Source organism: Amphibalanus amphitrite, unplaced genomic scaffold (assembly GCF_019059575.1).
Source record: "Amphibalanus amphitrite isolate SeventyFive unplaced genomic scaffold, NRLGWU_Aamphi_draft 000778F_arrow, whole genome shotgun sequence".
NCBI classification, from domain to species: domain Eukaryota; kingdom Metazoa; phylum Arthropoda; class Thecostraca; order Balanomorpha; family Balanidae; genus Amphibalanus; species Amphibalanus amphitrite.
In genome coordinates, this window is record NW_024882272.1 from 95,940 (window position 1) to 123,199 (window position 27,260).

The window sequence follows — 27,260 nt, forward strand, 5'->3', positions numbered from 1 at the left end:
TCTATCATGTTGTGCCTTTCGTTTTTTGTTGTTTTTAAAAGTTCGGTCAATGATGTGCTCAGGATATCCGTTTTCCAGGAAGAGGTGCTTGATTTTGTCCAGGCTGCGTTGCACAGCAGATGGGGAAGAGGATACCTGGACCGCTCGTTTCGTTTGGGAAGTGAGGACACCTAGCTTAGTTTTCATGGGATGAGCCGATTCATAATTTAAAATGATAGGGGCCAGGGGCGGATCCAGAAAATCTCCAAGGGAGGGGCCATTAGAAACCAGGAGGCCCCCCACCTGTTGGAGGCCCCATCTTCCCACTTGTTGGGCCCCCCCCCCCAAAAAAAACTGCGTCTATTGAGCTTATCTAGCTGTTCAGTGGATGCGAGTGGAGGCCCTCTGTGGAGATTAAGAGGTCCTGTGTTGGCGAAGAGGATATCTGTGCAAGCTTGGAGTCCCTCTGTGCAGGATAGGAGACCTTCTGTGTGAGTTAGGAGACCCTCTGTGTTGGCTAGGAGGCCCTTTGTTCGGATGCGAGTGGAGGCCTCTGTGTAGGCTAAGAGATTTTGTGTTTGTTAGGACATCTGTGCAGGCTTGGAGGCCCTCTGTGCAGGTTAGGAGGCCCTGTAAAAGTGGTCATCTCTGTGAGTATAAGAGACCTCCAAGTTATGAAAAGCTTTACCAATCTTCTAACAAAGAAGTCTTCTCAGCTAGTCTTCTAAGAAATAACTAAGTGGGTAGGTTAAAAAAACTCATCGGATTTCGGCCACTTTATTTTCAGGAGGCCCCCTTTTCAGCTTTTTAACTTTTTATTTTATTTTTGAAAAAAATCGGCCAAGGGGGGGGGGCCATGGCCCCCATGGCCCCCCCCCCTTGTATCCGCGCCTGATAGGGGCAGTCATGGGTTTGATGAACAGCTCTGTTGTGTAAGTGCCGTTGGGATGAACCGTAACCATAGTGTCAAGGAATGAGATGTTGCCTGTGTGGTACGTGTGCTCTAAGGTGAACTTGATTTTTGGATGAAAGCTGTTGATATTCTCATAAAACTCAAGTAAAGTTTCGATGCCATGTACCCATACTCCGAAGTAATCGTCAATATATCTTAGTAAGATGCTCGGCCTAACAAGTACTTTCTTTACAAAGCTAGATTCTAGGTTGTGCATGAAAACTATAGCCAGCGGTGGCGCAAGCCTGTTCCCCATTGCTATGCCCTCCGTTTGTTTGTAAAAATCAGTCCCAAAACGAATGAAGTTGTTTGTCAGCACATGTGTAAGAAGTTTCTCTATTTCGTCTAGTGAAAGGCCATACGTGTTGATTTTGGAAATGTTTTCTTTGATTAAGCCGATCGTTGCGCTAATCGCCTCTTGTATGGGGATACTCCCATACAGGTTCACCACGTCAAGGGAAAACACAATGGCTCCCTTAGGCAAGATACCTGGAAAGGAATGATTGAGTTTACCAAGATAGTGCTGTGTGTTTTCAATATACGTTGGTACGAACTGAAGGAGCTGTGTTAGGATTTGCTGTAGGAACCAAGACAGTTTGTCTAAGGGGTTCCCGCAAGCTGATACAATGGGTCTGAGAGGGTTTCCTGGCTTGTGGGTTTTCGGTAAGCCATAAAACTCAGCCGTTCTCGTCCATTTGGGTACTAATTGGTCGATGGTCCTGTCAGGTAATTTCCCACGCAGCACTTTCGCGGTGAGGTCTCGGGTCCTTTTCTCTAAGTCTGGGGTGGGATTCGTGGCCACTTTTTGGTAGCTACTTAGCAAATCCGACGCTTTGGAGACGTAATCTGATTTGGACATGACAACTAAGCTTTTACACTTGTCAGACTGTTTTACTATGAGATCATCGTTGCTAACAATATCCTTTATGACGGGAGCATATTTCTTTGCATCAGTGTTCTGTGTGTTTTTCTGTGACCGAAATGCTGATAATATTCTGAACTTAAGCTTCCTGAAAAGTTCGATAGATGAGCTTTTCACAGACGGGGGTTGACAGGCGTATGAGTCTGGGAATCGAGGCTTAGAGAGAGGAGGATTAAAAACGATTAAAAACGATCAAGTCAGTTTTCGAATCATTCTAAAGTAGAACGCATGATAATACGACACGGGCACCTCGATGCGATGTATCTTTTTTGTTTTATTACAAAATGCTTGGCCGTCAAAAAGAAATCGAACGAAATGGATACCAACTAAATCGACACAGACCAACCCAATACCCACTGGTCAAAAATAACCCTTCTTTGCGTTGCGGAGCACGCGGGTAACCCTAGTGGTGTTCTATTGTCCTGTCCATGACGTAGGCCTTCGCTGATATTGGCCATTCCCAGAGTGCGCGACGCCCAGGAGACAGTGGCGTCACAGCGAGACCGGCTCTAATTTTCATACCTACAGGTAGTTATCTACTGGGGCCGATCTGCCCACGCCCTTTTATAATTATTATATGTAAACGGAGATTGTATGAAGGCAGAACATCTGTTTAAGGTCTGCCAGCTGTCAACCTGCCGGCTGCTACGTTTTGACGATGTACAGTTTCTGCCGGATATCAGCGCTCAATGCCACCAGCTCCATACGGCTGCCAGAAGTCACACGCTGCCACCGCCCCCTGCACTCTGCCAGTGATAGCAATATGTTTACATTGCCGGGCCCATGCCCGGGATCACGGGCAGAGTCTAAACCCATCCGCCGCGGTGGCGCGGACCCTGCAGTATGACCCCATGGCGGATCCAGAAAGGCGGTCTTGGGCGCCGCAATGGGGTATGCCCCCCAAAAAAGTTTATCTAAGTTCCAAAACTTTTCGGATTTTGATTCCATTGCACTGCTGTGGCGTTGAAAGTAAACTTTTCCCAAAGCTACCCCGGCCCCGGTCCCGGCGACGGGGCAGGGGCCGCCCGGCCTTTCCGTGATAAATTGTGACAGTCGTGCCACATGATCCGCCGAAACGGGAGCGCTCGTCTCCCATACTGGCACTGCACAGTGTGCATACACTCAGTGCACCGTCTGAGCGAGTGCCGGCCGCCAGGCGCGGGCCGCGGCTGCAGTGCCAGTGACGGTGAGCCTGTTCAGACCGGCTGTGGGTTCCATCTGCCGCGGTGAGTGGGCCATTCTGCCGTCTCTGGTGACGGGATGGCTTCTGCAATAGCAGTTCAGGTGCACTTGTGGTCGGTTAGGGGTGGATGGGACGATCCGAAGTGGCTATATCGATATGGCAGATGGTCTATAGCATACACGATGGTTGCGGGCTGGCTTCCTCAGAACAACCAGCGTTCGCCTGTGCTTGTACCGGAAAAAGTGTTGTCATTTCACATGACGGTCAAATAACGTTTTTGCCCCATGCTACCACGTTTTAATTCACGTATCTTCTATGTATGTTTGGGAATATGTATGCTTGCCACACTGGCAATGGTATTCTGTTTTTTTTTTTTCACCCAGACTGAACCAGCTCCGCCGCGTGCCGCCATCCTCGCGGCCGCCACCATGGACCCGTACGGGCGCTACATGCGCATCGAGGACGACAGCGACTCGTCGTTCTCCTGCGGCCCGACGCCGCCCAACCCCAATAACGATAACGACACGTCGTGCATCCTGCGGCTGAGCCCCGAGAGCCTGCAGCGTGACCTGCTGCCTCGCGCGCCGCCGCCCGCCACCACTGGGGGGCTGCGTAACCTGGTGTACGACCAGGCGTACGAGCCGCCGCAGCCGGCGCCACACTCACTGGGAGACGCCATCGAATCAGGTAGGGGAGAGAGAAAGAGAGAGAGGGAGAGAGAGAAAGAGGGAGAGAGAGAAAGAGGGAGAGGGAGGGAGGGAGGGAGGGAGGGGGAGGGGAGAGAGAGAGAGAGAGAGAGAGAGAGAGAGAGAGAGAGAGAGAGAGAGAGAGAGAGAGAGAGAGAGAGAGAGAGAGAGAGAGAGAGAGAGAGAGAGAGAGAGAGAGAGAGAGAGAGAGAGAGACTGGGGTTATTTAGTTTAAATAATAAACACGCCTTGTTATGGATAGGAAACCGGCTCGATGATAACCTAACCACTAATTGGCAGGCCTTGTCCGAATCGGGGAATCCCCGTTCTGTTATCGGGATGCGTTTATCGACGTTCTTTGACGTTCTTTTATGTATTTATTTATTTATTTGTTTTATTTTTTAGCATCGTTTGGTTTGAGCATCAGTCATTTGGCATGTGAGGTGCTGAGATCACCACATAAGAAAGATGGCCTTGGTGTCATGGAGTCTCTCCTGATAACGAGATCTTTGGTCACCACTGACGATTGTTTTCCTCGGGATTATTAAACACTGTCTACTGTTACTGCAACGTCTTTGTTTATAAATGTAATGTTGCTCACTCGGTGAACTCAAAATGTTCAGACGGTCATCGAATGGTAGGTTATTTATCCCGTGTCTACACGAAATGTATTGAATAGAATGTCGTCTCAATCAACCACCCTTTATCACAAGGCTTCCCGTTGTTACATTTTGTCCTCTTCCTCTAAGAAAAAAAATAATCATCTACCATCTCGATCAGCTACTAGCCAGAAGCTCCGTAGAAGAAGCTCTCCATCAATCCTTGTACCTACCGGTGACGCAATATGTATCCACTGTCAGTGGGAGCTCCCCGGTCGGTCCGTCAAACTGTCACCCCGTCTCGGCTGATGGTTCGACGTGCCAAGTGCCGCCGAGGGTGGACACTGGACACAGTAGGCAGTCCACGGCCGTTAGCGCGGCTGTGTGCATCTGGTGTCCTGTGTAGTGATACGGTGATTGTGATTTTCCCCGTGATCATGTCTGACTTCAGGAATGACCTGTCAGGTCGTCGTTTAGAGTCAGGTCGGCCTCGTTTGTCGTGTGACTCTTAGGAGTCTGTATCTGACCCTTGGACAGTCTCTGTCTTATTTGTGTCTGCCCTCGGCGTATCTGACGGGCAGGTCTGCCCCATGTGTGACCTCGTTCATGTTCTCATGTCTGACTTTATCTGGCTCGGGAATGACCCCGTATGTGACCTAGCGCCTGACCTGCGTGTGACCCGTGTTTGACCCCGCTCGGTCCATGCCGCAGCGCACCTGCCTGAGAATCTAGAGGAAGTTCCCGCACTGGATCTGGATCTGCCGCGGAACGAGCCCCTGGATACCAAGGATGTGACTGGACATATCACCACGGATATCACAGGTCAGATGGTGCGGGGATGGACTGCGAGACAGGGCGGACTTTTGGTCACAGCCTTCGTGTCATGGCAATTAAGTGGATGCACCTGGGTCAAATTCAACTTAATTTAATTTAACGAAGCATATGTATTGGGAAAAGGGAGATAACCATAGATTTATATGTTCGATCTACAAAAAAAAATCACTTCGAAGGAAAAATTATTCTTTTTTGATACGGCAAGTTTTTAAGTTTACCTTTAGACAAGTTGAAGTCTAATGGTCTTATTGTGCTTATAATCATTGTCTAAAGCTACGTTGCAATATGCGCTAAACAAGATTGACATACCTATCTCCTGCGTGTATTCATCCGTGTTCTCGAGATATGTACTTCTGAAAATGGTAAATCTTTTTTGCTCATCACTTACTAGGCGACTGAGTCGCTGGGATGTGCAGGGCTTAGAGACTGCCTAGTTAGATAACTACAACCAATTCGAAGCCAAGAATATGATGTAATCCAGCTCCTGAGTGATGCCATGGACGGTGGTCACCATGCCATGACGTAGAGGAACCGTTTCGCCCTCGGTGTTGCAGCCGCTCCCTGTATGCATGCCAATCGTATATCGGGGCCGTCGGGGGCGCGGCAGACAGGTTTACAGACTGTAAAACAGGCCCGCCACACTCCTGCAGTGCCCGCCGCGGGGGGCGCCGGCGGCCCCACAGGTAAGGACAGTCACCTACCTACTGCGCAGCTCCTCTGGCTCGATCGGACGACTCTGAGTGCGGAACTCAGACCGGTGGAGACTGAGTCCGGAGCTCGGACCCGCTACAGGGCGAGCGGAGCGCCGGCTCCCCGCCGACCGGCCACCGCGCTCTCTGGACACACTATGTATTGCGTGGGTCGTGTCCTGCGGCCTTTTCGACCCTCGTCACCCCCTCTGCCCGCGCAGAGGGTACCGCCAGCAGCCGGTGGCTGGTGAGACACGCCCGCCTCTCCGCGCTGGACAAATCTGGTTTTCTCTGGCTGAGTCTGGTCGGGACTGAGGCCGACCAGCGACCTTCGGATGTCGTGCCCCGGTTCGCGAGAGCAACATTACGTTAACTTACATCATCATGAGAAAAGCGTGGGGAGACGCACTCGGAATATCCGCCAATTTCTGGTTTCCGTTTGTTTGTGTTCAGGGAACAGTTATATGAGTTACCGTTAAAATTACGCCGTTTCCGTAATTCCTGAACGATGAAAAACTATGTAATTAAATAGACCGAAGGCGCCTAACCGGTGATCCAACAAAATGATTGCCTATTTGTATCTAAATAAATCGACAACAGGCGTTAGATGTCAAGCGTGAGCGCGCCGTATCGTGACAATATAATCCCGGCCGTCAATGTGACGCATGTGGAAATCGCTACGCAACTATTCATTCTGTCAGAGGAAGTCGATCGAGTAGCCCGTATTGGGATCGAACTATAACTTGACTGGACGCTGACTCTCGACCGGAAGCCGTGTTATAATTTGGAGCCGCGAAAAAAAGATAAAGTAAAAAGGCCTACGGATGTCTTTGGTCAACATGTCCACTCTCTCTGCATAAATGACACATACATAGGAATGGATAGGTAAGACGTCAGTCCCGTTGCAGCAGACTGGAGTGACACATGTCCAAATGGTGCCACGACCTTTGACCGGTCAGGAGCTGCTCGTGACGTGCTGCGTGATGGCGGTAACGGGCGACATTTCCTGGCCGATTCCTCGCAGACTTCGATGTAACAGTTCACTCTTCAAGAGAAAAACGATGACGCGTTGTTTCGTTGGAAGACGGGAATGAACCATATTAACCCATTAGTTATACTTACTTGAGTTACTACCATTGCTATAACATTATTGGGTCTCATAGCCTATGACAGCCCGAAGTCCGTGTGTTTATAACGGTGCTGCTGTTGTCTTTCGCCAACCCGAAGCGCCGTGATGGGTGATCGGGACGTGCAGCATCACTTCATGTGCTCGGTTGCATCATCCCGTGGTTCTAATGGCCTTGGAGCTCCTGTCTATTTGAACCAGTCACCGCGGCAGTGCTTTGTTATTATGTCCCGCCTTTTATTTTTGTTGTCGCTTGACGCCTCCGTCATGCCCGGTAATGATCGCTCGATAGTGCTTGGTCGTCGTTTGCCTGCTTTCCATGAGTACGTTCTCAACATTAAACGTACATGATGGGAATGCGCGCACCTGTACACAGTTCGTTTAGCTGTTTAGATGTTTATTACGGAGCGAGCGAAGCGAGCGGAGTCTTACGTAGAATAACGGAAATTTCTGAGTATGAGCGGCCGGCCGGCCGGCCGGCCGGCCGTGCGGACGCTTTTGCGAGGCTTATATCTCAGCAACCACTTGACCGATTTACATGCGGTAATTTTTGTAGGGTAGCTTCATTCCTTCTACCAAGTATTGGACTATTCCCGATGCATGTGGGTGACCCCTTATGCACGTGCCACGTGCAAAACGAAGAGGTGTCACTTTTGTAATTGTTGCAATATCTCGGTAACTACTTGGCCGATTGCGCTGAAAGTTGGCATGTAGGTAGGCACCCACTAGGCACTGCATATCCATGTGCCAGAGTTGGGGTGCTGCTGCACGTGCGCACGTGCAGGGGTCGTTTCCAGATCTCGAGAACGGCTGGACCGATGGCGCTCAAATTTGGTACACGGTTAGGGACCAGTTAGTAGGGTGCCGTGCACAAGTCAGTTGGGACCCATTTTGCACGTGCGCACGTGCAGGGTGCCGCTTCCAGATCTCGAGAACGGCTGGGCCGATTGTGCTCAAATTTGGCACATCGCTAGAAACCGGTCAGTAGGGTGCCGTGCACAAGTCAGTTGGAGGTACCCCCTCGAAATTTCGCACGTGCAAGACTCACCCCCTCGCTCGCTCCGTTAGTCGCCCCAAAAGGCGCTATACTGGTCAGTACAGGTTTACGCATTCTATCTACTATCATCTATTCCTCTATCCTGATCCCTAACCGCCTTTGCACAGTGCACATCCGTTCACTGCTGTCGACCAGCGAGTCTCACCCCTCTCCCTGTCTTCACCGGCAGTGGGCGAGGACCGGCCGGCGTCGGCCACCAGCAAGGAGACCTCCTCGGAAGGCAGCGCTGAGGAGGCCCTCCAGCTGCTGGTGACGCCGCAACAGCCGGAGATACCGACCGAGGAGAAACTGCTTCACCTCGGCTCGGCGCAGGTCAGAACCGCCGTCGGACCTGTGGGGAACTGAGATTTATTGAATAATGTCCATCCCAAATTAATTTGAAACTGGGGTGGGCCCTGATGGACGTCTTTTTCGGAGAGCTTGGCCAATCTTACCAGATTGTAGAATGGGAAACAGAAGTGGCTGCAAAACGTTGGAAATCAACCAAAATGTGAACATGGTCTCCATGGCAAACGGCGTCGTCGGAACTATCCCGGTAACTACAAATGTCATCATTTCACTGTATGCTGCTGTTGACACGTTCCCTTTCCATCTCCACCAGACTCTGGACCGAGATGCGGCCCGCAAGCTGAGCTACCAGGAGATGGAGCGGGTGGAGACGTGCTGCTCCTCGTGCAACTGGCCGCTCATCAGGAACGTGTTCGTCGGCGTCAGCGGCGCCATCTGGCTGGCCCTGCTGGCCGTCTGCGTCGGATGGATCGTCTCAATGCCGCGCAAATGCGACCCCTTCAAGAAGTGGTACCAGGGCGAGGCGATGTACGAGCTGTTCCCCGGATCGTTCCAGGACTCGAACGGAGACGGCGTTGGTGACCTCCCGGGGCTGCAGAGCAGGCTGTACTACGTGAAAAACCTGGGGGCCAGCACGATTGTCCTGACGGGGATCTTCCAGACGGGAGACTTCCCGACAGACATCGACAACGTCATCAACCACAAGCTCGTCGACCCGAAGCTGGGGACCTCCGGTGACTTCCTGAACATGGTTGAAGACGCTCACGCCATGGGTCTTCACGTGATTCTCACCATCGATCCCGTACCCTTACTCACGTCTGACGACTCTGACCTTACCAACCCGATACCGTCGAACGGCACTGGCGCTTCTCATCTCCAGGATGCCACCTACCCCGCCCTGCTGGCCACACTGGAACACTGGCTGCTCCAGGGCGTCGACGGGTTCCTGGTGCGCGGCCTGGAGCGTGCCGTGGACCGTGCTGACGTCGAGAGTCTGGTGCAGGAGGTGCGTAACCTGCTGGACCGCTACACGGTCGGCATGGAGGACCGGATCATGGTGGTGCCGCTGGAGCTGCTGCGGGCCATCCAGGAGCACGACCGGCACAACGCCACTAAGGTGCTGCACCGTGTGGATCTGCTGGACTGTCAGCTGCAGATCGAGGGTCGCTCGCCGCAGCAGATCGTCGACCAGATCACTGAGGTGAGAGGAGGTGGGCGAGGGGGGCTGTGGTGACTGGTGAGGGCGAGGGGGGGCAGGGCAGGTGCTGGAGAGAGGGGAGGGGCGTGGGTGCCGGAGAGAGGAAAATGGATCCGGTAGGAAGATAGAGACATGAGAGGTGGTAGGCTGGGGTGTTTTGAAAGTGGGCCGTGGTACGGGGCAGAGCATATAGAGAGGGCAAGCGCTGGGGAATGCAGATGGGGCCAGTGCCCAGTGAAGGAAAATGGCGCAGCTGGATATGCCCTTGCACGGAGATGAGCTCGTGGAAGAGGCCCGAGGAAAATCGGGCATCGGTGAAGGGAGCTAGCAGGGCCTCTTCTGTATTCTACCTTCGCCGTCAGATAGATTTGCGGCGGGTGGGCTGTCGTTTCTCATTGATAATGTATTTATGGATCCATTACGTTACTGCGGAGGTCCAGCGAACATATCGCGCTCATGCCTCTCCAATGTCCCGTTGAGCGACGTAGTTTTGATCTCATTTCAGTTCAGGACCTTGTTTGACCGAGGCTGCCTCTTTCCTACCGTGACCCGCATGTGATGCCAACGACATATCAAATTTATCTCGCAATCCTCAACTGATGAATATGCTTCATCACTCCATCGCGTCGACCCGATCATTCTGTTCTCCTCTCTACGCTCCACGCCTCGGACCTCATCAGTGGTGTGACCCACTCAGTGACCCTTCTCCGTACCGCCCGCAGATCATGTCGTGGGACGCGTCTGCGGACGTGCCTTGGTTCACGTGGCGCCTCTCATCACCGGAGGACACCCGCCTGTCCCGCCGACTGGGCCGCGGTCACTCGGTGGGGGCCACCCTGCTACAGAGCCTGCTGCCCGGCACGGTCACCGTCCTCTACGGAGATGAAGTCTGCCTCATGGAGACAGAGAGCGAGACCAACCAGGTAGGTTAGCGGAAAGTGCGCGGTCCAGGCGGCGCGGTGTGTGGATAAAAGCTACTAACAGAGAGACTACTAACGACAATAGGCTAACTGTAGTGACTAGATGTGTGCAACGATCTTGACTCGTAGTGCACTGAGCCTCTCGTCCCAATTCCGCCGTTGCATACCCCTCCCCCAGTTTTGAGCGACCCTTTCCGCCTACAGACGGTTCCTGGCCTGGGCATCATGCCGTGGTCGGACGACGTCACATCAGCAGACTTCACCCTGAGCTCGCGACTGCCGTGGCGTCCGCTGCCCGAGGGCCACCACCTGTACAACGCCGACAGCCAACAGAACATATCAGTGCAGTCAGTGAGGGCCGCCCTGCAGACCCACAGCACCGCCGTGCCCATCTACGTCAATGGGATCTACGAGGCGGTGGGCGACTTCAACCCGAAACGGTCGTCGAACCTGATGGTGAGGCGATGTAATGGTCTGTTTGTGGGGTGGGGTAGAGCACAGACCTCCGTACACCGAGGTCTATTGGTGGTGGAAAAGGTGCGGGACAGATCGATCCGTTGGCGGTTGGGTATGTTTCGCTGGCGATGGGAATGCGTTATTTATTTATTAACGGGTGCTGACAATGCATTGCGGGCATTCCTTTCGTAAAGAGCGACGTGGATTGACGCAATTAGTCCGTGTTTGCAAATTGCATCCGCGCCACGTTGCTTCATTCAGGTTTCCACCCTTGCAATGACATGCTGAGTAACAGTTCGCACAGTTCCTGGTGACCCTCTTAGGTCCATCAGACCGGTGTCACTATACGAGTACAGGGTGTAACGAAATTATCCGGACACCTTTCGTCGCGCTGTAATTAAGAAGCAAGACAATCTGATATTTTCCCTTTTGAATGATTATGTAGCCACCTTTCATAAGAGCGCAGGTACAAATTTCTGGAGCATTCCAGCCACTGGGTTTTCCAGCACAGTGGGTTTCATGTAGAGCAGCGCCTTACTAACCTGTGCCCACAGCTGGGCGGCGCTGGTGGCGGGTGTCCCCTCATTCATCTCCTGCTGGACAATAGTCCATAAGATATCGATGGAATTGGGATGGGAACTATTTCCAAGCCATAGCCCGTTAGCCCAGAAGAACAATAGGTCCTTTCGGCATCACGTCTCATACTGCTAGGGACTTGAAGGTGGTGCGCCGCCCCGCATGAAGACTGCGCGACTTGAATCAGGCATCAGTACGCGTTCAGAAACCGAGCCCTCCTGTGCCGTCTATTCAGTGGCTCCAACCAATCGCTAGCCATGATGTTGCACCGGTAATACTCGTCACGGATAGTGGTTTTCTGTGGCGTCATGAACAGCTTGAATATTGCACAGCAGCTGAACATGCTCCAGGTCTGAATTTTGGCCGGATGTTTGACGCCGGCGACGGCCGGCATGTTTGAGCTGCTGGCAGCCCACACATGGCCGATTTGACGGTTCAACGGACATCGCAGCTCGAACAGCTTCCCATCTGACCAGGCCAGCTCATTCATGTCTTCCTTCGACCAGTGGACACGCCCTGGACTGAGGCCAAACGTGGTGGACTGGTTGTTTTCCCGTCAATTTCATTGTCGTTTTCACTTTGAAGAGCAGTAAAACCAAGCTAAAGGGCGGGTAACGGTGAATCATGATGTGGGACCTCTTATTATCTGCCTTGGTAAGAATTCGAGTCAGTTTGCGGATTAATTGGTGCCGTTTCCTTGTCGCTATCCTGACAACTCTCCTCACCACTTGGCAAAGGGCGCCCTTCGCGATCGACGCCGGGCTGAGTCTGCCACCAAGTCCAAGCTTATTACGTCTCAGGCAGATGTGCTACTGGCTGCTGCTGATGTCCAGCTGCTGACAGACCAGCTTCTGGCTCATGCCACCATGCCACCAACACGTAGCCTTACTACGAAACGAGAGACTGAACTCCCTTCTCTCCATTGCCTTAAACGAAAACTATCAAATGAACCCGTCGGCGACTCGACTCTTACTCAGAGCAAGAGTCATTTCGCAAGGTCAGGGTCACTGCTGAGTTGAGAGCAGCTATCAGAGGTATGCATTCATCCAACTTTCCAGCTTCTAACATTAAAAAAGAAACTTTGCGAGCAGATATGGCGAAAAAATAGATGTCCGGATAATTTCGTTACACCCTGTACAACGTGCTGACCTGCGTACCCCCCCCCCCTCTCGATCGTCAGGTGCGTTACCTGGACTCTGCCGTGCTCGTGTTGGACCGTTTCTACCCGCGTCAGCCGCGCTGGTGCGTCATCTTCAACACCTCGCCAGAGTCCTTGACGCGCGACCTTAGCCACATCTTTTTCCGAGGCCTGGTGGTGGCCAGCTCGACGGGCGACAAGGAGGGCTTCATCCGGTTCAAACAGCTGCACCTGGAGCCCGGCGAGGGACTCCTGGTCAAGCTGGACCGCTGAGAGAGCGAGAGAGTCACTGAGAGGTCGCCAGAGAGAAGCAGGGAGACTGGAGAGTGAAGATGGAGAGTCGAGAGGGTCAGCAAAGAGCAGAGAGATGACCAAAAGCTAAAGAGCTAGAGGAAACTGGGAGCTGAGTGCGCCTAGGCATCGGTGCGACACCAAGGTGCGAAAAGCAGGCGCCTTCGTTCATCGTTCCGAGCGTATTCTTTTTCTTTTGTATTCTAGAAGAAATGTGTGGTTGGTGCAATACCAAATCGCCAATCTGTGGTGATAAGGGACGTAGTACTTACTTGTACTTTGATGTGAATTTATAACGTCTAGGACTGTTTTGATACTCATAAGGTCATGCTATTTTTAGCCTTGCAGAGCGTCCAAGCGTGCCTATGTTCGGAAGGTGCAATATATTCTAGTCGGGACATTCACCAGCAGCCGCTGTATTCAATCAATGGGCTGTTTAAAATAAAACAATTTTATTGCGCAGAGCGTCAGTGGACATCAAGAAGAGGATTTTCTCCCTCCAAGTAGTTTGAAGAGTGCTTATAGCGTGAATGTGTGAGAAGAGAACAGTTATACCCCTGGTGTTGCGCACTTCGGTTGAAGTAAACCACTGCTGTCGCGACAATACGGTGTGCTGTGATATTTCAGCCAGTATGCGCGTGTGCGTGCGCCTGTATCTGTATATGTCTGAGGCAGTAACTGGTATTCAGTCCAATGGCACGGAGTTTCTCCCGCAGATTTGTTTACCCATCCCGTCTACAAGAGTCGCTAGATACCGCTGTCTGCCACATTTACCCACCGTGCTTTGTTAGAACACGCAGTTTATTGTTAAATACGGACAATACACAGTACATCAATGGATTATGACACCGGCAGTCCATCGGCGACCTCTTGGGACTTGTGCTTCCTCGCAGTCCTGACTATACTTCTTGTGCTCGTCGCTCTCAAGCACTGGATAACCCAGCAGTCACAACTGCGTGTAAGCAGGGATGAACACCACCAGGGCTCACAACAGAATACACCGACTGCAGGCGGCAGCACAGATCTAGCAGCCAGCGTTTGATGGCACGCCATTGTCACTGTGAATACGCAGGTTTGGTATGGGGCGGCGGAAGACGGATCACACTGAACACCAGAGCTCGTGGTTCACGGAGGGGGCAGCACGTGACACTGCGATCGAGCAGTATCTTCACCCGCTGTTACACGAATCAGTAACGTAATACTTCTCGCTGGAATGACTAAAACGAAAACCTGGGACACCGAGTCAGCCCTATTCAGGTCCGATGGGTAGTGTAACACTTGAGGTAACACAGATCATTTGATTCATAACTTGGCCGGGATAACCGGCTCAACAGCCAATGTGAATTATGCCTCGGATATCACCAACAAATTTAAACATCAACAATGGTTACTACGATGGGTTACTAGTTTGACTCGCATCCCCAGTAATATCAGTAGTTGCAGTATGTTACTTTAATTGACAACTGTTATAAGCAACTTAACCCCATCCAACAACTGTTAAATCTCACTACGAAAATTGATCACGTCCAACATAACACATACAGATCTTAAAACAGATAAGTCAGCCGAAAAGTCACCACTGGCGGTTCCATGGGACGCATGACGAATGCAGAACACTGGCTTACATCCTTTCTGCCCCACATTTCACTGGTGATGGCAGGGTCATAGCTCACTCAAATCACCTCTTCCATCTACCGTTCACAACACATCAGCCTACCAACGTGGACACAGTAGTAAACAGGGTTATACAATAGCGGTAGGCCAGGCCTTAGGAGGGGTGTGTGAAGAAGGGGAGGGGGGGGGGGGGGCAGAGACACCGGCACGGCCCGGTTCCAAGCAACACTGATGGCACCACAGCTGGACACCCACAGCTGGGCAATGAAGGCGGAAGTACTCTCGTTTGATGAATGTGGCGTCTTATGCACAGCTGAGAACATCATAAGGCGAGCATCCAAGGAACAGGACGCCGGCCGCCGAAAGAAGAGCGACATACAGCTAGAATATTAATAACAGACTAACGGAAGTTGATGACCGGAAGGCTGAACGCGACTTCGGAAGCTGATATTACTACTGATGTAAGTTAATCTCACACACACATACTGTTATATCGGCTCTGGCAACTGACACATCAGCAGCCAGTGACGCGTTGTTACACTTTCCCAAATAGTTAGATCAAAACTGGGCGCGCATATCATTCGATTCCCTCAACGACAAACGCTTATAAAATTTACGAAACCGTCCACAACACATCTTCTGGCTGTTATTCATAACAGTCCACCGTTCACGGAAAATCACAAAACCATGTCCACGCAACTCTCCGAAGGAACAGGCAATACGGACGGCGTTCACCGAGGCAACAGCTAACTCGACTCCCAAATCACAGTCTCTGCTCGAGTAACTCGAGTCCCATCAATCCTCGTCCGACCAACAACACGGCACTTTCCCCAGCCGTCAGAAGAGGATGTGCTACAACTATATCACGCGCGCAGCTCGCCGTATTCGCGCTCGAATTTCTCGTACTGCGCCAGTGTCTGAGCGTCGACCGAGCGTCGGATTCGTTTCAGAGAGTCCTTGAAGTCGTTGACATTGATATGCCGTAGTTTCTTGGGATCGATGGACTTGACCTGCTCCTGGTCCATTTCTGCCGAGCAGAAGGATGGAACAGAGCGACTGTTACCGGAGGACAGTGTAGTGTTCGACGTTTATACTATACAAGTCAAGGTTCTGTGTGAATTATGTCCACAGATATCTTGCAACAGCGTACATGATGACAAATGATCAGGCCAATAATGTCATGTCCCTCTCGTTACAGTCAATGTGCCGTCGTTCCACCCTCAACCACCTGGCTTCAATTTATAATAGACCAGCTCACGACCATCCGCCTCTGATGGGTAAAACGTGTACTGGCTTCTCTCCCCACCATCGCTCCCCTCACATGGGTAAAGGGAACACTGGCGTCCCTTTCTCCCTGACTCTCCTCTGACGAGTAAGAAGACACGTATCTCTCCCTCTCTCGCACACCCTCTCACCTCGGATGGGCCCCAGCGCGGCGTCGCGGGCCAGCGCGGCGATGTCGCTAGCCGAGTAGCCGTCTGTGAGTTCCGCCAGCGTCTGGAGGTCGCCCTGCCGCAGCGGTTGGCCGTGGCTGGATAGCAGGCGGCCGAGCAGCGCCTTGCGCGCCTCGCGGTCCGGCAGGGGGATGTAGATCCGCTTCGGGAAGCGGCGTAGGATGGCCTGGTCCAGCTCCTGAGGTCTGTGGCAGACAGCGGAGTCGGCGTCAGAAGAGAGGGGACGCGTCAGTCATTTGATAAGCGGTAAGAGGCATTCTACAGACCCGAAGTGTGGCCATACGTTTCGAGAAGAAAGCCAACACGACGGAGAGCCACATAGTGATGATTGATTCACACAGCGACACCAAAACCACCTCTACCATAGACCGCACTTATAAAAGGAGTAAACACAAGCTACCGACTCTCCCAATCTACCTGTTGGTGGCTCCGAGCACCAGAATCTTGTCCTCGGCGTTGGTGCCCAGTCCGTCGAACTGGCAGAGGAACTCGGTCTTGAGGCGGCGGGACGCGTCGTGTTCGCCCTCGCGCCGCTCCGAGAGCAGCGAATCCAGCTCGTCCATGAAGATGATGGACGGCTGGGGACGCGGGAGAGCGAGTCAGCGGCGGCACAGTGAGTCTTAAACCGAAACGGCGAGGAGGGTGTAATACTTATGGGGCACACAGATAGATGCCGTTGCAAGGACAGCTTGTGTGAACTGCCCAGACAGATAACACAGTACTGAACGTTTGTTCGTTCAGAGGCAAGATGATCTCAGCAAGATCTCAACAATTTTAACCTGCATAAAAGTTAGGAACTATGCATATCGATCTCACAAATCAGGAACACAGCAACAAAACGCCAGTTCGATAGCCATAACTACACAGACTGCCGAACACTCATCCTCTCCCAATCCTCCCTTTTCCCTCAATCTCTCCTCTCCCCGCTGCAGATCAGCTAATCCCCGACAGACCCCCCGGTCCCACCTGCAGCTCTCTGGCGACGGCGAACAGCGCCCGCACCAGCTTCTCGCCCTCGCCGTGCCACTTGCTCGTCAGGCTGGAGGCGCTGATGGAGAAGAACGTCACGGACGCCTCGCTGGCCAGCGCGCGCGCCAGCATCGTCTTGCCGTTACCTGGCGGAGGCATAGGGCATAGTTAGGTCTCAGGAGGGTGTGTCCGAAAGGCAGTGTGAGTGTGCGATATGTTGATAGATCAAAGGGACAATTCTGCGAGGAGTATATATATAGTCTCTGAATCAGTTCACGACAGAGATAGTAAGACATAGCCATTGTGTCTGTTCTAACACAGCTCAGTATAGCAAATCACATTCGCGTCTCTATTAGGTTTCAACTTGGATCCCAACTAAATATATCTGAAAAGGCGCCGCCGAAAGCCTGCAGACAGCTGACCTTCCATATCAGTTTCTTTCCCAACTCAAAACCGCACTCTACAGCTCTCCCCTCCGAGCCGGCCTCTCCCCTCACCCAGTCTCACCTGGCGGTCCGAACAGCAGGAGACCGCGCGCCGGCGCTCTGAGTCCCGTAAACAGCTCGGGGCGGACCGAGGGCAGGATCACCAGCTCCTGGAGCGCCCGCTTCGCCGACTGAGCGGAGACAATCACATTGTTGTCAGAATAGCATACCGCATACATAGCCAAACATGACGCATGAGGTCACGGTGCGCCCTGTCACACACTCAGAGAACCTACATGGGCTCCGTCGAGCCCGGACGTCTAAAAAAATATATTCAACCTGTTTCACAGATATTTAGGCCTAAAAACAGAAACATTCAGGATCCTTTTTGGCTCACGAAAGTCCGGCTGGGACTGCGTAGTTCAAAATCGGCAGTAGCACAGTTTGATCCAGAAGATTGCCCGTATGACGGGCGATAGGGTCCCTCCCTTCATCGAATCAGTGTTCTACAGTTATCACGTCAATAGATTCCATCGCCTCCCGGAAAACTCAATTCCACCTCCCACCCACACTGAGCCGGACGTTGAGCATTTACGACCGACCACATCGCTAAAAATAGTCACCCACTGACTCCCACAACCTGAATTTACACGCCCACTTAGTTGAATGACGAAATACGTACTTTAGCATCGACCATTCCCTAGCTCCCCGCAGATTCCCTCAGTCATTCCCACAGACCGCCTTTAGCTATCTCTCCGGCTCGCCGCATTTCCTGCTCTGCATATCGTCCATTGATTCCCCCGCAAATTCCCCCAGTCTTCCCATTCTTCTCCCTCCTCTCCAGAACTCACCGCATTTCCTGCAATATCATCCAGCGTCACCACCGGTCCGGCGTCAATGATCTCATCCAGGATCAGCTGCGCCAGCTTGGGGTCGACTCCCTTCAGCCCGGCGGTGGAGAGCAGCTTGCGCGCGGACCGAGACGGGGTGCCGGAAGACGAGGTGGCCGGGGATGACAGGCCGCCCGCCTGACGGGAGCGGCAGAGACAGAGTCAGCGTGGTGTAGGCAGACTCGGTCACGGGCGGGCAGTGTGACAAAGCGACGCATGGTACACGAAGATGAAAGTAAACACCATTTGCGGTACCCATCTGAGAATAAGAAAGAAAAAAAACAAGCGAAATTGACGCCAACTTACCAAACTCACGTCGAACTCTCTTGAGGTATTGTGCTGAATGGGTATGTGCCGGGCTTCGCGAAGTGCCTACTAACTAATGGCCTATTTGAGCTCGATGGAGGCATTCAATACTCTCATTATCACTAATAATTTTCCTAACGCACATAGCTACCTTGAATACGCCGCTCTGGATATTGAAACGGTTGTGGAATACAAGGGATGCCAGATAACTTCATGCTTTTTAGCTATAAATGACGAGAGTCGCTAGCGGTCGGACGTTTTCTCTCTGCGCTTCGATGGTTGTTCACAAGTCCGTTTCCCGGTCACCAGCATCCTACTGTATTATCGTGATTGGGATCGGGCGCTGTCTACTACTCTAATATTCTGTTCATTATGTCATAGCCGACAGCACAGGATTACACACATGCAAAATAAAATGTTGATTTATTCGACAACCATCATGGTCCATCTAAGCACTCAAATTATCACTAGAGAAACTTCTAACTAAAACAGTGAAGTGTGTACTATAATCTTACGCCACCAAACGCCTTTAACAGCCCTAAACTATTGCGCCCGTTTCCATAACGAAGTTATCTTAACGCGGCGCATAATTAAATGGCGCGTATGCCTAAAAATTCCTGGCACCAGTACATGGCACTGATACAATGACCTAAAACGAGACAGCAGTTGAAAACCGACGCTGATCTGGACTAACACTGAACTTAACTATCAGCATCGCCTACCTCTCAGCTGAGAATTGAGACAGGTGGACACGTCCTAGCAGCGAATACATGAGGTGGTCCCGCGTTACATGTGAGCACGACAATTTAATCGGCAGCGGAGGGCAGCAGCTGTCCGGCTGGCCCGTTTGGAGGAGACAGAAGCTCCAACGCTACTAATATTTAACACTCGCATCCAACACCTAGACACTTCGTCTAGGAACAGATCACGTCCCTGTGTTACCGTCCATAGTCTGTGCAGCCGTTTACCGGAACAGGTGCACCTTTCCAGAGGAGTTGGCGGCCGCGATGGCCCGCTCGTTCGGGTGAAAGGCGACGGTGGAGCACACCGTCAGTAAGTCGGCTCCCATTAACAGGTGGTGCACGTGGCCACTGATGTCGTACACCTCCACGCGGCGCGGCTGCAGCATCGAGCCCACCACGAACAGCTCGTCGCTGTCGGGCAGCCAGGTGGGCTTGAAGGTGGTCAGCCAGCGCCCCGTCTGGTTATTGTGCCGGATCGTCTGACTGGCGTCCAGTGCGCCGCGGTTGACGCCGTCGTAGATACGGATGAAGTCGTCGGCACAGGGCACCACCAGTCGGTCACCCGAGCGGCGGCTGATGATAGCACTGGCGCACGTGCGTGGCAGAGTCACGCGCTGCAGAGCGCTGCGCGGCCCCTTCACACGGCGGAGGTCCCAGAGACTGACCGTGTTGGGCCGCTCCACCACGGCCAGGCAGTGCTCGCGGCTCGGGTGGACGTTCAGGTACCGCAGGCCGCCGCGGTCGCTCAGCCGCAGCGATGTGGAGTCGGGCGTGCGCAGGTCGCGCTGCACCAGCCGGCCGTCGCTGCGCCCCAGCAGCAGGATGTTCTCGTCCCTGTGCGTGTGGTGGTTGAGGTAGAGATCTGGCTGCGAGTCGGGCGGCGCGTACACCTGGTCGAACTGCTGGCGCTCCAGGTCGAGCGCGCGGCACAGACCGTCGTAGCTGCTGGTGAAGCAGCGCGCGCCGTCCACGGGTGAGAAACTCACGCCCACGATGTGCCCGGTGTGTGCGGACAGGTTGTGTACGCCGAGCCCGCCGCGCGACACGTCCCATAAACCCAGCACGCCGCGCTTGTCACCGGCCGCCAGCACGTGCTTCTGACGCAGGGGAGAGAAGGCCATGGAGACGATACGCTGAGGCGTCACCTTGGCTAACGTGTCCAGGGCGAGGTCGGTCAGGGCCGCCGCGTACGAGCCGCAGGGACCGCCCCCGGAGCGCCCCTGCTCGGCCACTCGGCCGGCGATGTCGGCCAGGCTCTCCGAGATCTCGCCCGGCTCGGACAGGCCCGTGTTGGCGCTCTGTACCGTCTCGGTGCCCAGTTTGAGCGGTCGCTCCTCCGGCGTGGGGGGCCGCGGCGGCAGCTCTATGCCCTGCGGGTCGCGGCCGCTGATCCGCAGACTTCTCCGGCTCGGTGTCAGCGGCTTCGCCGGCTTCACAGCCTTCCTGTAGAACCTGGTTGTATTGGTCTTGCTCTCTGTCACGGTCGGTTTTGCTTCCTCTTTCATTGCATCAATCTTCAACATTTTCAGCATCTCCATCCTTTCCTCAATGTTCTTTCTGATGGATGCCTCATAAGCAGAGACATATTCCGGACCAGGGACTGATGCAAAATTGCCTGCCTTCAGAACAGGCTTTTTGTCCAGCTTATCAGTCACCTTCTGTTTCTTTGAAAGTGGCTCTTCAATCTCATTTTCAATCTCACAAAGATCCTTCTTCGGCTTCGCTTGCAGTCTGGTGCTTCGTCGTCGCTCCATCTTGGTTTACCTTCTTGGGTCCAATGTAGCTTCTGAACTCTATGAAGATGGTCAAATTAGAATTAACTGGGGAGCACTAGTGAATACCTTGATATATAGATATCTACCTACCCAATGCTGAGGAATTCCTATATTCACCTGCCGTCAGGAAACCATGGCAATTAAACCACAACAAATAGGATGCAGAGACTAAAATCAATAGTTAGCATTGCTTATATTTACTTATTTAATCCAATTGTACTGACTGATAAAATTGAAGTAATTTAGTCGAAATTGAAGTAATTGAAGTTGGTAAATGTTGGGCTAACTACTCGCAAATCATGAGCACCAATAATAATTTTGCAAAACACCATGCCACTGACCAAACATAGGAAGAGGACATTTCTCCACAGCAACAAAAGAAAAATATTTGGATTTTGGCAGAAATTTGCTCCTTCTAAATTTCAGAAGACAGTAGACAGTAGGTATTTAACTGAAGAATGAGCTGCAAAAGAGAAATTCATACAAGAGGACAAGGCTTTTCGCTGTTCCAATATGTTGCTGATGCAAAACAAGGTATTCATTAGTGCTGCCCCAAGAAGTCACAAAATAACAAAAAATCCAGTCGATAATCCAAAAGCTCAGACCATAAACAATCGACTCAACGTGCGAAAACCAAACTGTTTGGCCAGCAGCGGCAACAACGTGAACGAGCATGTGGCGCCAAATTTATCTGTTCAACTGAGTCCGTTTTCCTGTTCGCGAGAGGTTACGTAATCGCTTTACAGACGGAACGAAACTACTTTCAGCCACAACGCCTTGGCTACACTTGATAATTGTTTGGTGAAAACTACACGTCCATCAATATTCTATTCCACTTTCTTTACTTAACACTATTATTCAATTAAACCTTCAGAAAATCGTCATATGGATGAAAACCATCGACGATAATCTGAACACAACTGTTGTTCACAAAATTTGTCGCATGTGCGCAGCTTACGCCCTAATCTAATGCTACCAAATCCCTCGCACCTTCAAAATCCTTTACCGGGATGTAAGCGCGATATGCAATGCACTAATATGTTGGTAGTTCCGGGACCCGCATCAACGGACCATGATGCTTGTTAAAAATTAAAACGCGTGCTTCTTTCCTATCACCAGTAGGTGAAATGCCGGTGAAGTCATGCCGAGTGCCTCGCAAGTCGCAACCACCTTTGCATCACCGGAAACCCCTTGGGAAACTCATGATTCGATGCCCAACTTACCTACCTCACGTATCATCGCCATGCTCACAAATACACTCACACGCATTCACCCTAATCATGCGTACACTACACACACACATTCACATAGCCGTGCCTACAGAGCCCGATCGGCCTGGCCTGCTCCGATAGGGGACGTACCCGGTTGGGCGTGCTGCGCGTGGCGGCTGTGCCGGGCGCGGCTGGTCTCCGGCGCGCCGGCACGGAGGACGGGGTGGTCCGACTGGTACCGGTGGACGGGGCGGGACGCCGGCCCGGCCCCGAGTACCCGTACACAGGGGAGATCTTCCGCTCGGCCGCTGCAGGACGTCCGAGGTGGGTTATATCGAGCTGACCGGTTATGGGCTTCGATGTCTCCCGGACGACGAAGATTCTACGTCGTCCGGACTCCGGCCAATACCGTTCGATGTCGGCGGGGACTTGGCTGCGGCTACCGAACGCCATTCGCCGGACGATGTAGTATGTTCGTCGTCGGGAAGACATCGAATCCGGCCTAAATTGAAAGAAAATCTTGCAGCCGATGGAGCATGGATGAGTAAAAAAAAAAAAATGCTGAAGTTACCCAAATCACCAGCAAACTTTGATTTCAAATATGGTGATGAAATGAAACAGCTCATCATATTTCAAACTAACAAAGAATCATAGAGTCAGCCCAACATTTTTCAAACAACATAACAACCGGATTTACGCGCAAAACGGACAGACATAAAGACATAGGTACACGCAAAAGCTACTAAATGAAGGCTGTCATAAAAAGTAAACAAAACATTTACTAATGCTTAGTGACATCGCATCACACTCATTCCCCAGTCCCCAGCAGAGCATTCGTTCAGAGAGGTGAAGGCACGACCAATACAATTCGCCATCACCATTTTCCATTCGTGCCATCCCCACCTACATCGCCCACACCTCGGCCGGTCTCTGGTGGAGCCTCCCCCACACCCACCTTCGGTGCCGGTGCTGGGTTTCCGCCGGCCCTCCCTGATCACGGTGACCGCCGGCGGCTGACCGCTGCCGTGACCGGTCACAGGGTCACCGGTCTGACCAGTGGCCCTCGCGGCGGGCCGGCCGGCGGCCTGGCCCGGGGGACGTGCCGTCGGACCGGGCCGCTGACGAGCCGCCGGCGGTACCACCGAGTCGGCCGCACGCTCCTCCAGACAGGCCATGCGCTCTGCAGACGGTGTGGTCACGTGCCTCAGCATGCACCCTGTGGTCGCCCAGTGCCGGGAACAGTGGCGTCCCGGGACGGATATCCCGTCAGGGGACACCACCGGTTCGTTGAGAATGACCGAAACGGGCAACTACGATAGATAGCGGTGCAAAATAGAGTACACATTTCGCAACGGTGTGGGCAGACGGTATCCAGCCAAAAGTGAGACCACGTAGTGGACTTAAGTCTAAAATAAAAAAAAACATAACATTTGAACAAAGTCAGAAATGTGTTCTTCGTTGGATTCCACGCACTGCAAAAAAAGTCCAAAAGATCGGGAAAGGCAAGGCAGAAGATGATGCAGAGCCGAGCCGGAAGCAAAAAGAATTTGGCTGACTAGAATATGACGTGCCAAAGCCTTGCTGCATCAGTCCCTGTGCAGAAAATAATGGCGGTAAAACTATAACCGTGCTACTGCTCATGCAGTTCGCAGAATCGGTAAAAGTAGCTGTAAGAGCATGAGGAAACTAGAGAAAGTTTAAAGCACAAGCTTGATATAAAGGACTTCCACCACTCACCATCAGGGTCTGAGAGGCAACTTTCTGAAATGGAAATGATAATTGTTTTGAGAAAAATATGAAAAAATGAGTCATTAGAGCGTTCTGCCCAGGCTCCACTACGCGATTTTCCTGTGCGATTTTGCGATATTGCGATCGGACTTCTGATTTTTTTGCGATAATGCGTGAGCAATATTGCGTGACATTTCATGCAATAATGCGATTCCCGCAGTGTGGCTTAGCGCATCCGTTTCCACTAGATGAACATTTTCTGTCATCGCCTAGGGCATCGCATTCTCGCAAAATCGCACGGAAAATCGCGTAGTGGAGCCGGGGCTTTAGAATCGCAATGCCCAGGTCGCAATGGCCGGTTGATGAAAATTGAACTGAGGGAGGACGGTATTGTGAAAGCACTGTTAAGTGTCAAAAGGGATTGTAAGCTCACATTAACACGCGCAGTGGAAGGGTTGCGAGTACTACGCCCAGTGGAAGGGGGGGGCGGATGTCGCCCCCCCCCCCTAAGATCTCAGCTCCCACTGGAGCTAGAAAGACGAAATTTGGAGGGTAGGTGGGGGTCATGGGGAACTCTGTTGTGTGTAAATTTCATGACCCTAGGTCAATATCTTCAAGGTCAAATGAGGTCAAATGTGGTCAAATCTGCCATATTAGCGACTTTTTCGCGTTTACACGCCGATAACTCAAAAAGTTACCGGCCGATTTTCTTTTTTCTTTCACTATACGAAAGAACAAACATTTGTGAGTATGTATGGTGAATTTCTAGATAATCCAACAATAAATATGGCAGTTAGAAGCCTGCTAAGGGTAAGATGTCGCCGGCTGAAGCGGGATCGGCCGACGCGGGAAACGCGGCAATCACAATTTTGTGTTTACACACTCATAACTCAAATTGTTATCGGCCGATTTTCAAAATTCTTTGACCATATGCTCGCCTGTACATTTCTCAGTCTTCTCACCGAATTTGACGCGAATCTAATTTAATCAGCGGTAAGGAGCGCGATGTAAAGACAGAACCGTCCCGCCCCGGCACTGTCTACAATTCAGGCGGCGCGTAACGGCTAACGCCGGCCGCCGCGCCGCCGCGGCGGCAGGATGTTTGACTTTACACCGCTATTACTAGAAAAGTTGTGAACCGATTTTCTTATTTCGTGCACGAGAAGATCCGCAATTCAATTCTGGACAGGTAGCCGAAATTTCACATTAATATTATGTTTGCGGCGCGAGTTATTGGCGAAAAACAGGAGGGGTGGGCGAAATCCGCCCCCCCTTCCACTGCGCGTGTTAAGCATTCATGGCACTGAGGACAGGAATAGTCAACAGTTGAGCGGGTATGTTATATATACAATGCGCCAAGCCACCTTCTTGTAAGGTGTAGTGAAACATTTAAACTCGTGCCAATGGAACGTTCATCAGCTCGTAAGTTCCGACGTGTTGCTCTCGCTCCAGCTCACCTAGGAAGCGCAGCCTGTCGGCGGCCACGGCCAGGTTGGTCTGCATCTTGGTCTGCAGCCGCTGCGCGCGGCGCCGGTCCTCGCCGCGGCCCGAGCAGTCCACGGCGATACCGCGCTCCAGCTCGGCGATCCCCTCCCGGTACAGCCGCACCGCCTCCGGCCGGCTACCTGCCGAGCATCGACAGTCGCCAGACGATTAATGGTGCCCAGTTTGACTGATATCTTGTCAGTGTGGGGGAGAGGGAGGGGGTGACACTCAGTGCAGATTTACTGTGGTATCATGTGAAAATGGCCTGCCCGACCGTCATAAATGACAAAGAAATGCTGGGGTAAGGAGAGGAATGAAAATCTAACCTGGTCAGTGAATGAAAAAAGGGGTCAATGGGTGAAACAAATGGAAAATACCCAAAAAACTATTATGTAACCTATATGCTTATTAGGTACTCAGTACTCACCATGTTTGTTCTCTTCATCAAGTCTCAGGGCCTTGGCTATGAGTTCAAATGCCCTCTTGCTATGCTGTTTTTGCTTGGCCAGAAGTGGATCAGTAAAGCCAGCATTACAATCACTGCTAACACTTGCCATTCTGAAGTCTTGCTAGAATGAACATGCACAAAATATCTTCAATAATTTATTTGAATGACTGGCAATGAAAATGAAGAATATTTCCAATCAACTTGAACAAGCTTCTTTTTCAAGCAATCTCAATTCAACTTGAACTCATGCTGCACTTTACATCACTGTAATGTCTTCATGCTTATGTCCAAGAGCTGATTCAGTTTTTCATTCCCACTCACAGGTACCTAAAACAAGAAATAAATAGCTTATTTTGAATAAATAAAAATATCCATTAGCATCAGACTGCAAAGCAGGACAATACCTGATGAGCCACACCAGCTAGGGTGACAAATCTGTGTGAACCCCACACCAAGACTGGAAATCTGAACCAGCCAGCACCAAACAAATCCTAGAATTTCACCACAAAATGTAGATGCTTGCAGCTTTGGTGTGACAACTGCAGCAAAAAGCTGGCCATTCTCTAACCGACCCACCGTCACCCACCATACCCCTATCCCCCATACATCATTTTCTTGGATGATGCGCCTGCACAAGTCAAAATGGAATGCCTACGATACCAGTACAGAGTTCAAGTTGGTGCCCGAGTCAAGACTGAAACGTTCCATGCACCTTCTGCACCATTAACTTGGAAATTTGTGTGACATGACTGACGGCCTTGGAGTGCCTCTACACTGGCAAGGTACCCACAAGCTTCCCACACTTTGCAGTATGGCATTGCACATAGGCGGCGGAACGGGGAGGGCACCGGGGCACCGTGCCCCCCTTTGATTTTGGCATTTTAACATTGACATTAGCCATATGGGCGTTGCATGGAAGGAATGGGACCAAGAGCCGGCAGTGCCCCCTTAATTGAAGGTGTTCCTCTGCTACTGGCATTGCATTACAATAGCCACTTGACTGGTAGGGTAGGTAGGTATTCCAATTCAAATTCAGCCTTTGAGTATAATATCCCACTGCTGAAGAACAGGGGCTGGTTTGCGCAGGATGGAGTGAAATGTCCAATGAAAAAATGGAGACAAATATTGAAATAGGTAAAAACTCGAGAACCCAATCCACGATTACAATTACAAACTTATAACACACAAAGAAAACATAAATATTCCATATATGGAATAATTCGAAGATATGCTGCGCAATAAACGTCTAAGCGCGGTGATTTGAACTCCATCAAATTACTACCAAATTATAAAGAGATTTACCTACGAGGAAAAAGTA

The 27,260-nt window shown here is 51.7% G+C and overlaps 2 protein-coding genes across 26 annotated transcripts in view; one reads left to right on the forward strand and one right to left on the reverse strand.

Annotated features, from left to right (window-relative positions):
- LOC122366018 (probable alpha-glucosidase) overlaps positions 1-13,734 on the forward strand; it is a 22,714-nt gene extending 8,980 nt beyond the window's left edge. For 2 of the 4 annotated variants that reach the window (XM_043337751.1, XM_043337752.1), the window contains exons 2-8: positions 3,420-3,723; positions 5,033-5,143; positions 8,197-8,339; positions 8,629-9,516; positions 10,236-10,436; positions 10,638-10,889; positions 12,646-13,734. In XM_043337751.1, coding sequence (XP_043193686.1) covers positions 3,465-3,723; positions 5,033-5,143; positions 8,197-8,339; positions 8,629-9,516; positions 10,236-10,436; positions 10,638-10,889; positions 12,646-12,876 — 2,085 coding nt within the window. In that variant the 5' untranslated portion in view covers positions 3,420-3,464 and the 3' untranslated portion in view covers positions 12,877-13,734. Of the gene's footprint in view, positions 1-2,897; positions 3,080-3,419; positions 3,724-4,672; positions 4,805-5,032; positions 5,144-8,196; positions 8,340-8,628; positions 9,517-10,235; positions 10,437-10,637; positions 10,890-12,645 lie in introns of those variants that run through there. The other 2 variants (XM_043337753.1, XM_043337754.1) reach the window with 2 other exon arrangements.
- On the reverse strand, positions 13,066-27,186 carry LOC122366021 (spastin-like). Of its 22 annotated transcripts, none has more exons than XM_043337760.1 (12): positions 27,129-27,182; positions 25,922-26,269; positions 25,467-25,634; positions 24,019-24,042; positions 23,237-23,461; positions 22,432-22,589; positions 18,208-18,384; positions 17,439-17,547; positions 16,929-17,077; positions 16,380-16,540; positions 15,924-16,147; positions 13,066-15,535 (listed from the first exon to the last, which is right to left on the reverse strand). In XM_043337760.1, exons 2-12 carry the CDS (start codon positions 26,049-26,051, stop codon positions 15,372-15,374), a joined length of 1,689 nt encoding a protein of 562 aa, XP_043193695.1. In that variant the 5' UTR covers positions 26,052-26,269; positions 27,129-27,182; the 3' UTR covers positions 13,066-15,371. The 22 variants fall into 22 exon arrangements, with proteins under 22 accessions (XP_043193695.1, XP_043193694.1, XP_043193696.1 ...); XM_043337759.1 differs by having other exon boundaries at positions 27,108-27,159; XM_043337761.1 differs by having other exon boundaries at positions 27,114-27,139.
- Between the last annotated feature and the right edge of the window lie 74 nt (positions 27,187-27,260).

Excerpts from the sequence above, each read along its gene's own strand:
- LOC122366021 (XM_043337760.1), bottom strand. The coding sequence starts at position 26,051 with ATGGCAAGTGTTAGCAGTGATTGTAATGCTGGCTTTACTGATCCACTT. Across the intron at positions 25,635-25,921 it reads TGATGAAGAGAACAAACATG|GTAGCCGGCCGGAGGCGGTG; the intron begins GTGAGTACTGAG and ends GATGCTCGGCAG. Across the intron at positions 16,148-16,379 it reads GTGCTCGGAGCCACCAACAG|ACCTCAGGAGCTGGACCAGG; the intron begins GTAGATTGGGAG and ends TGTCTGCCACAG.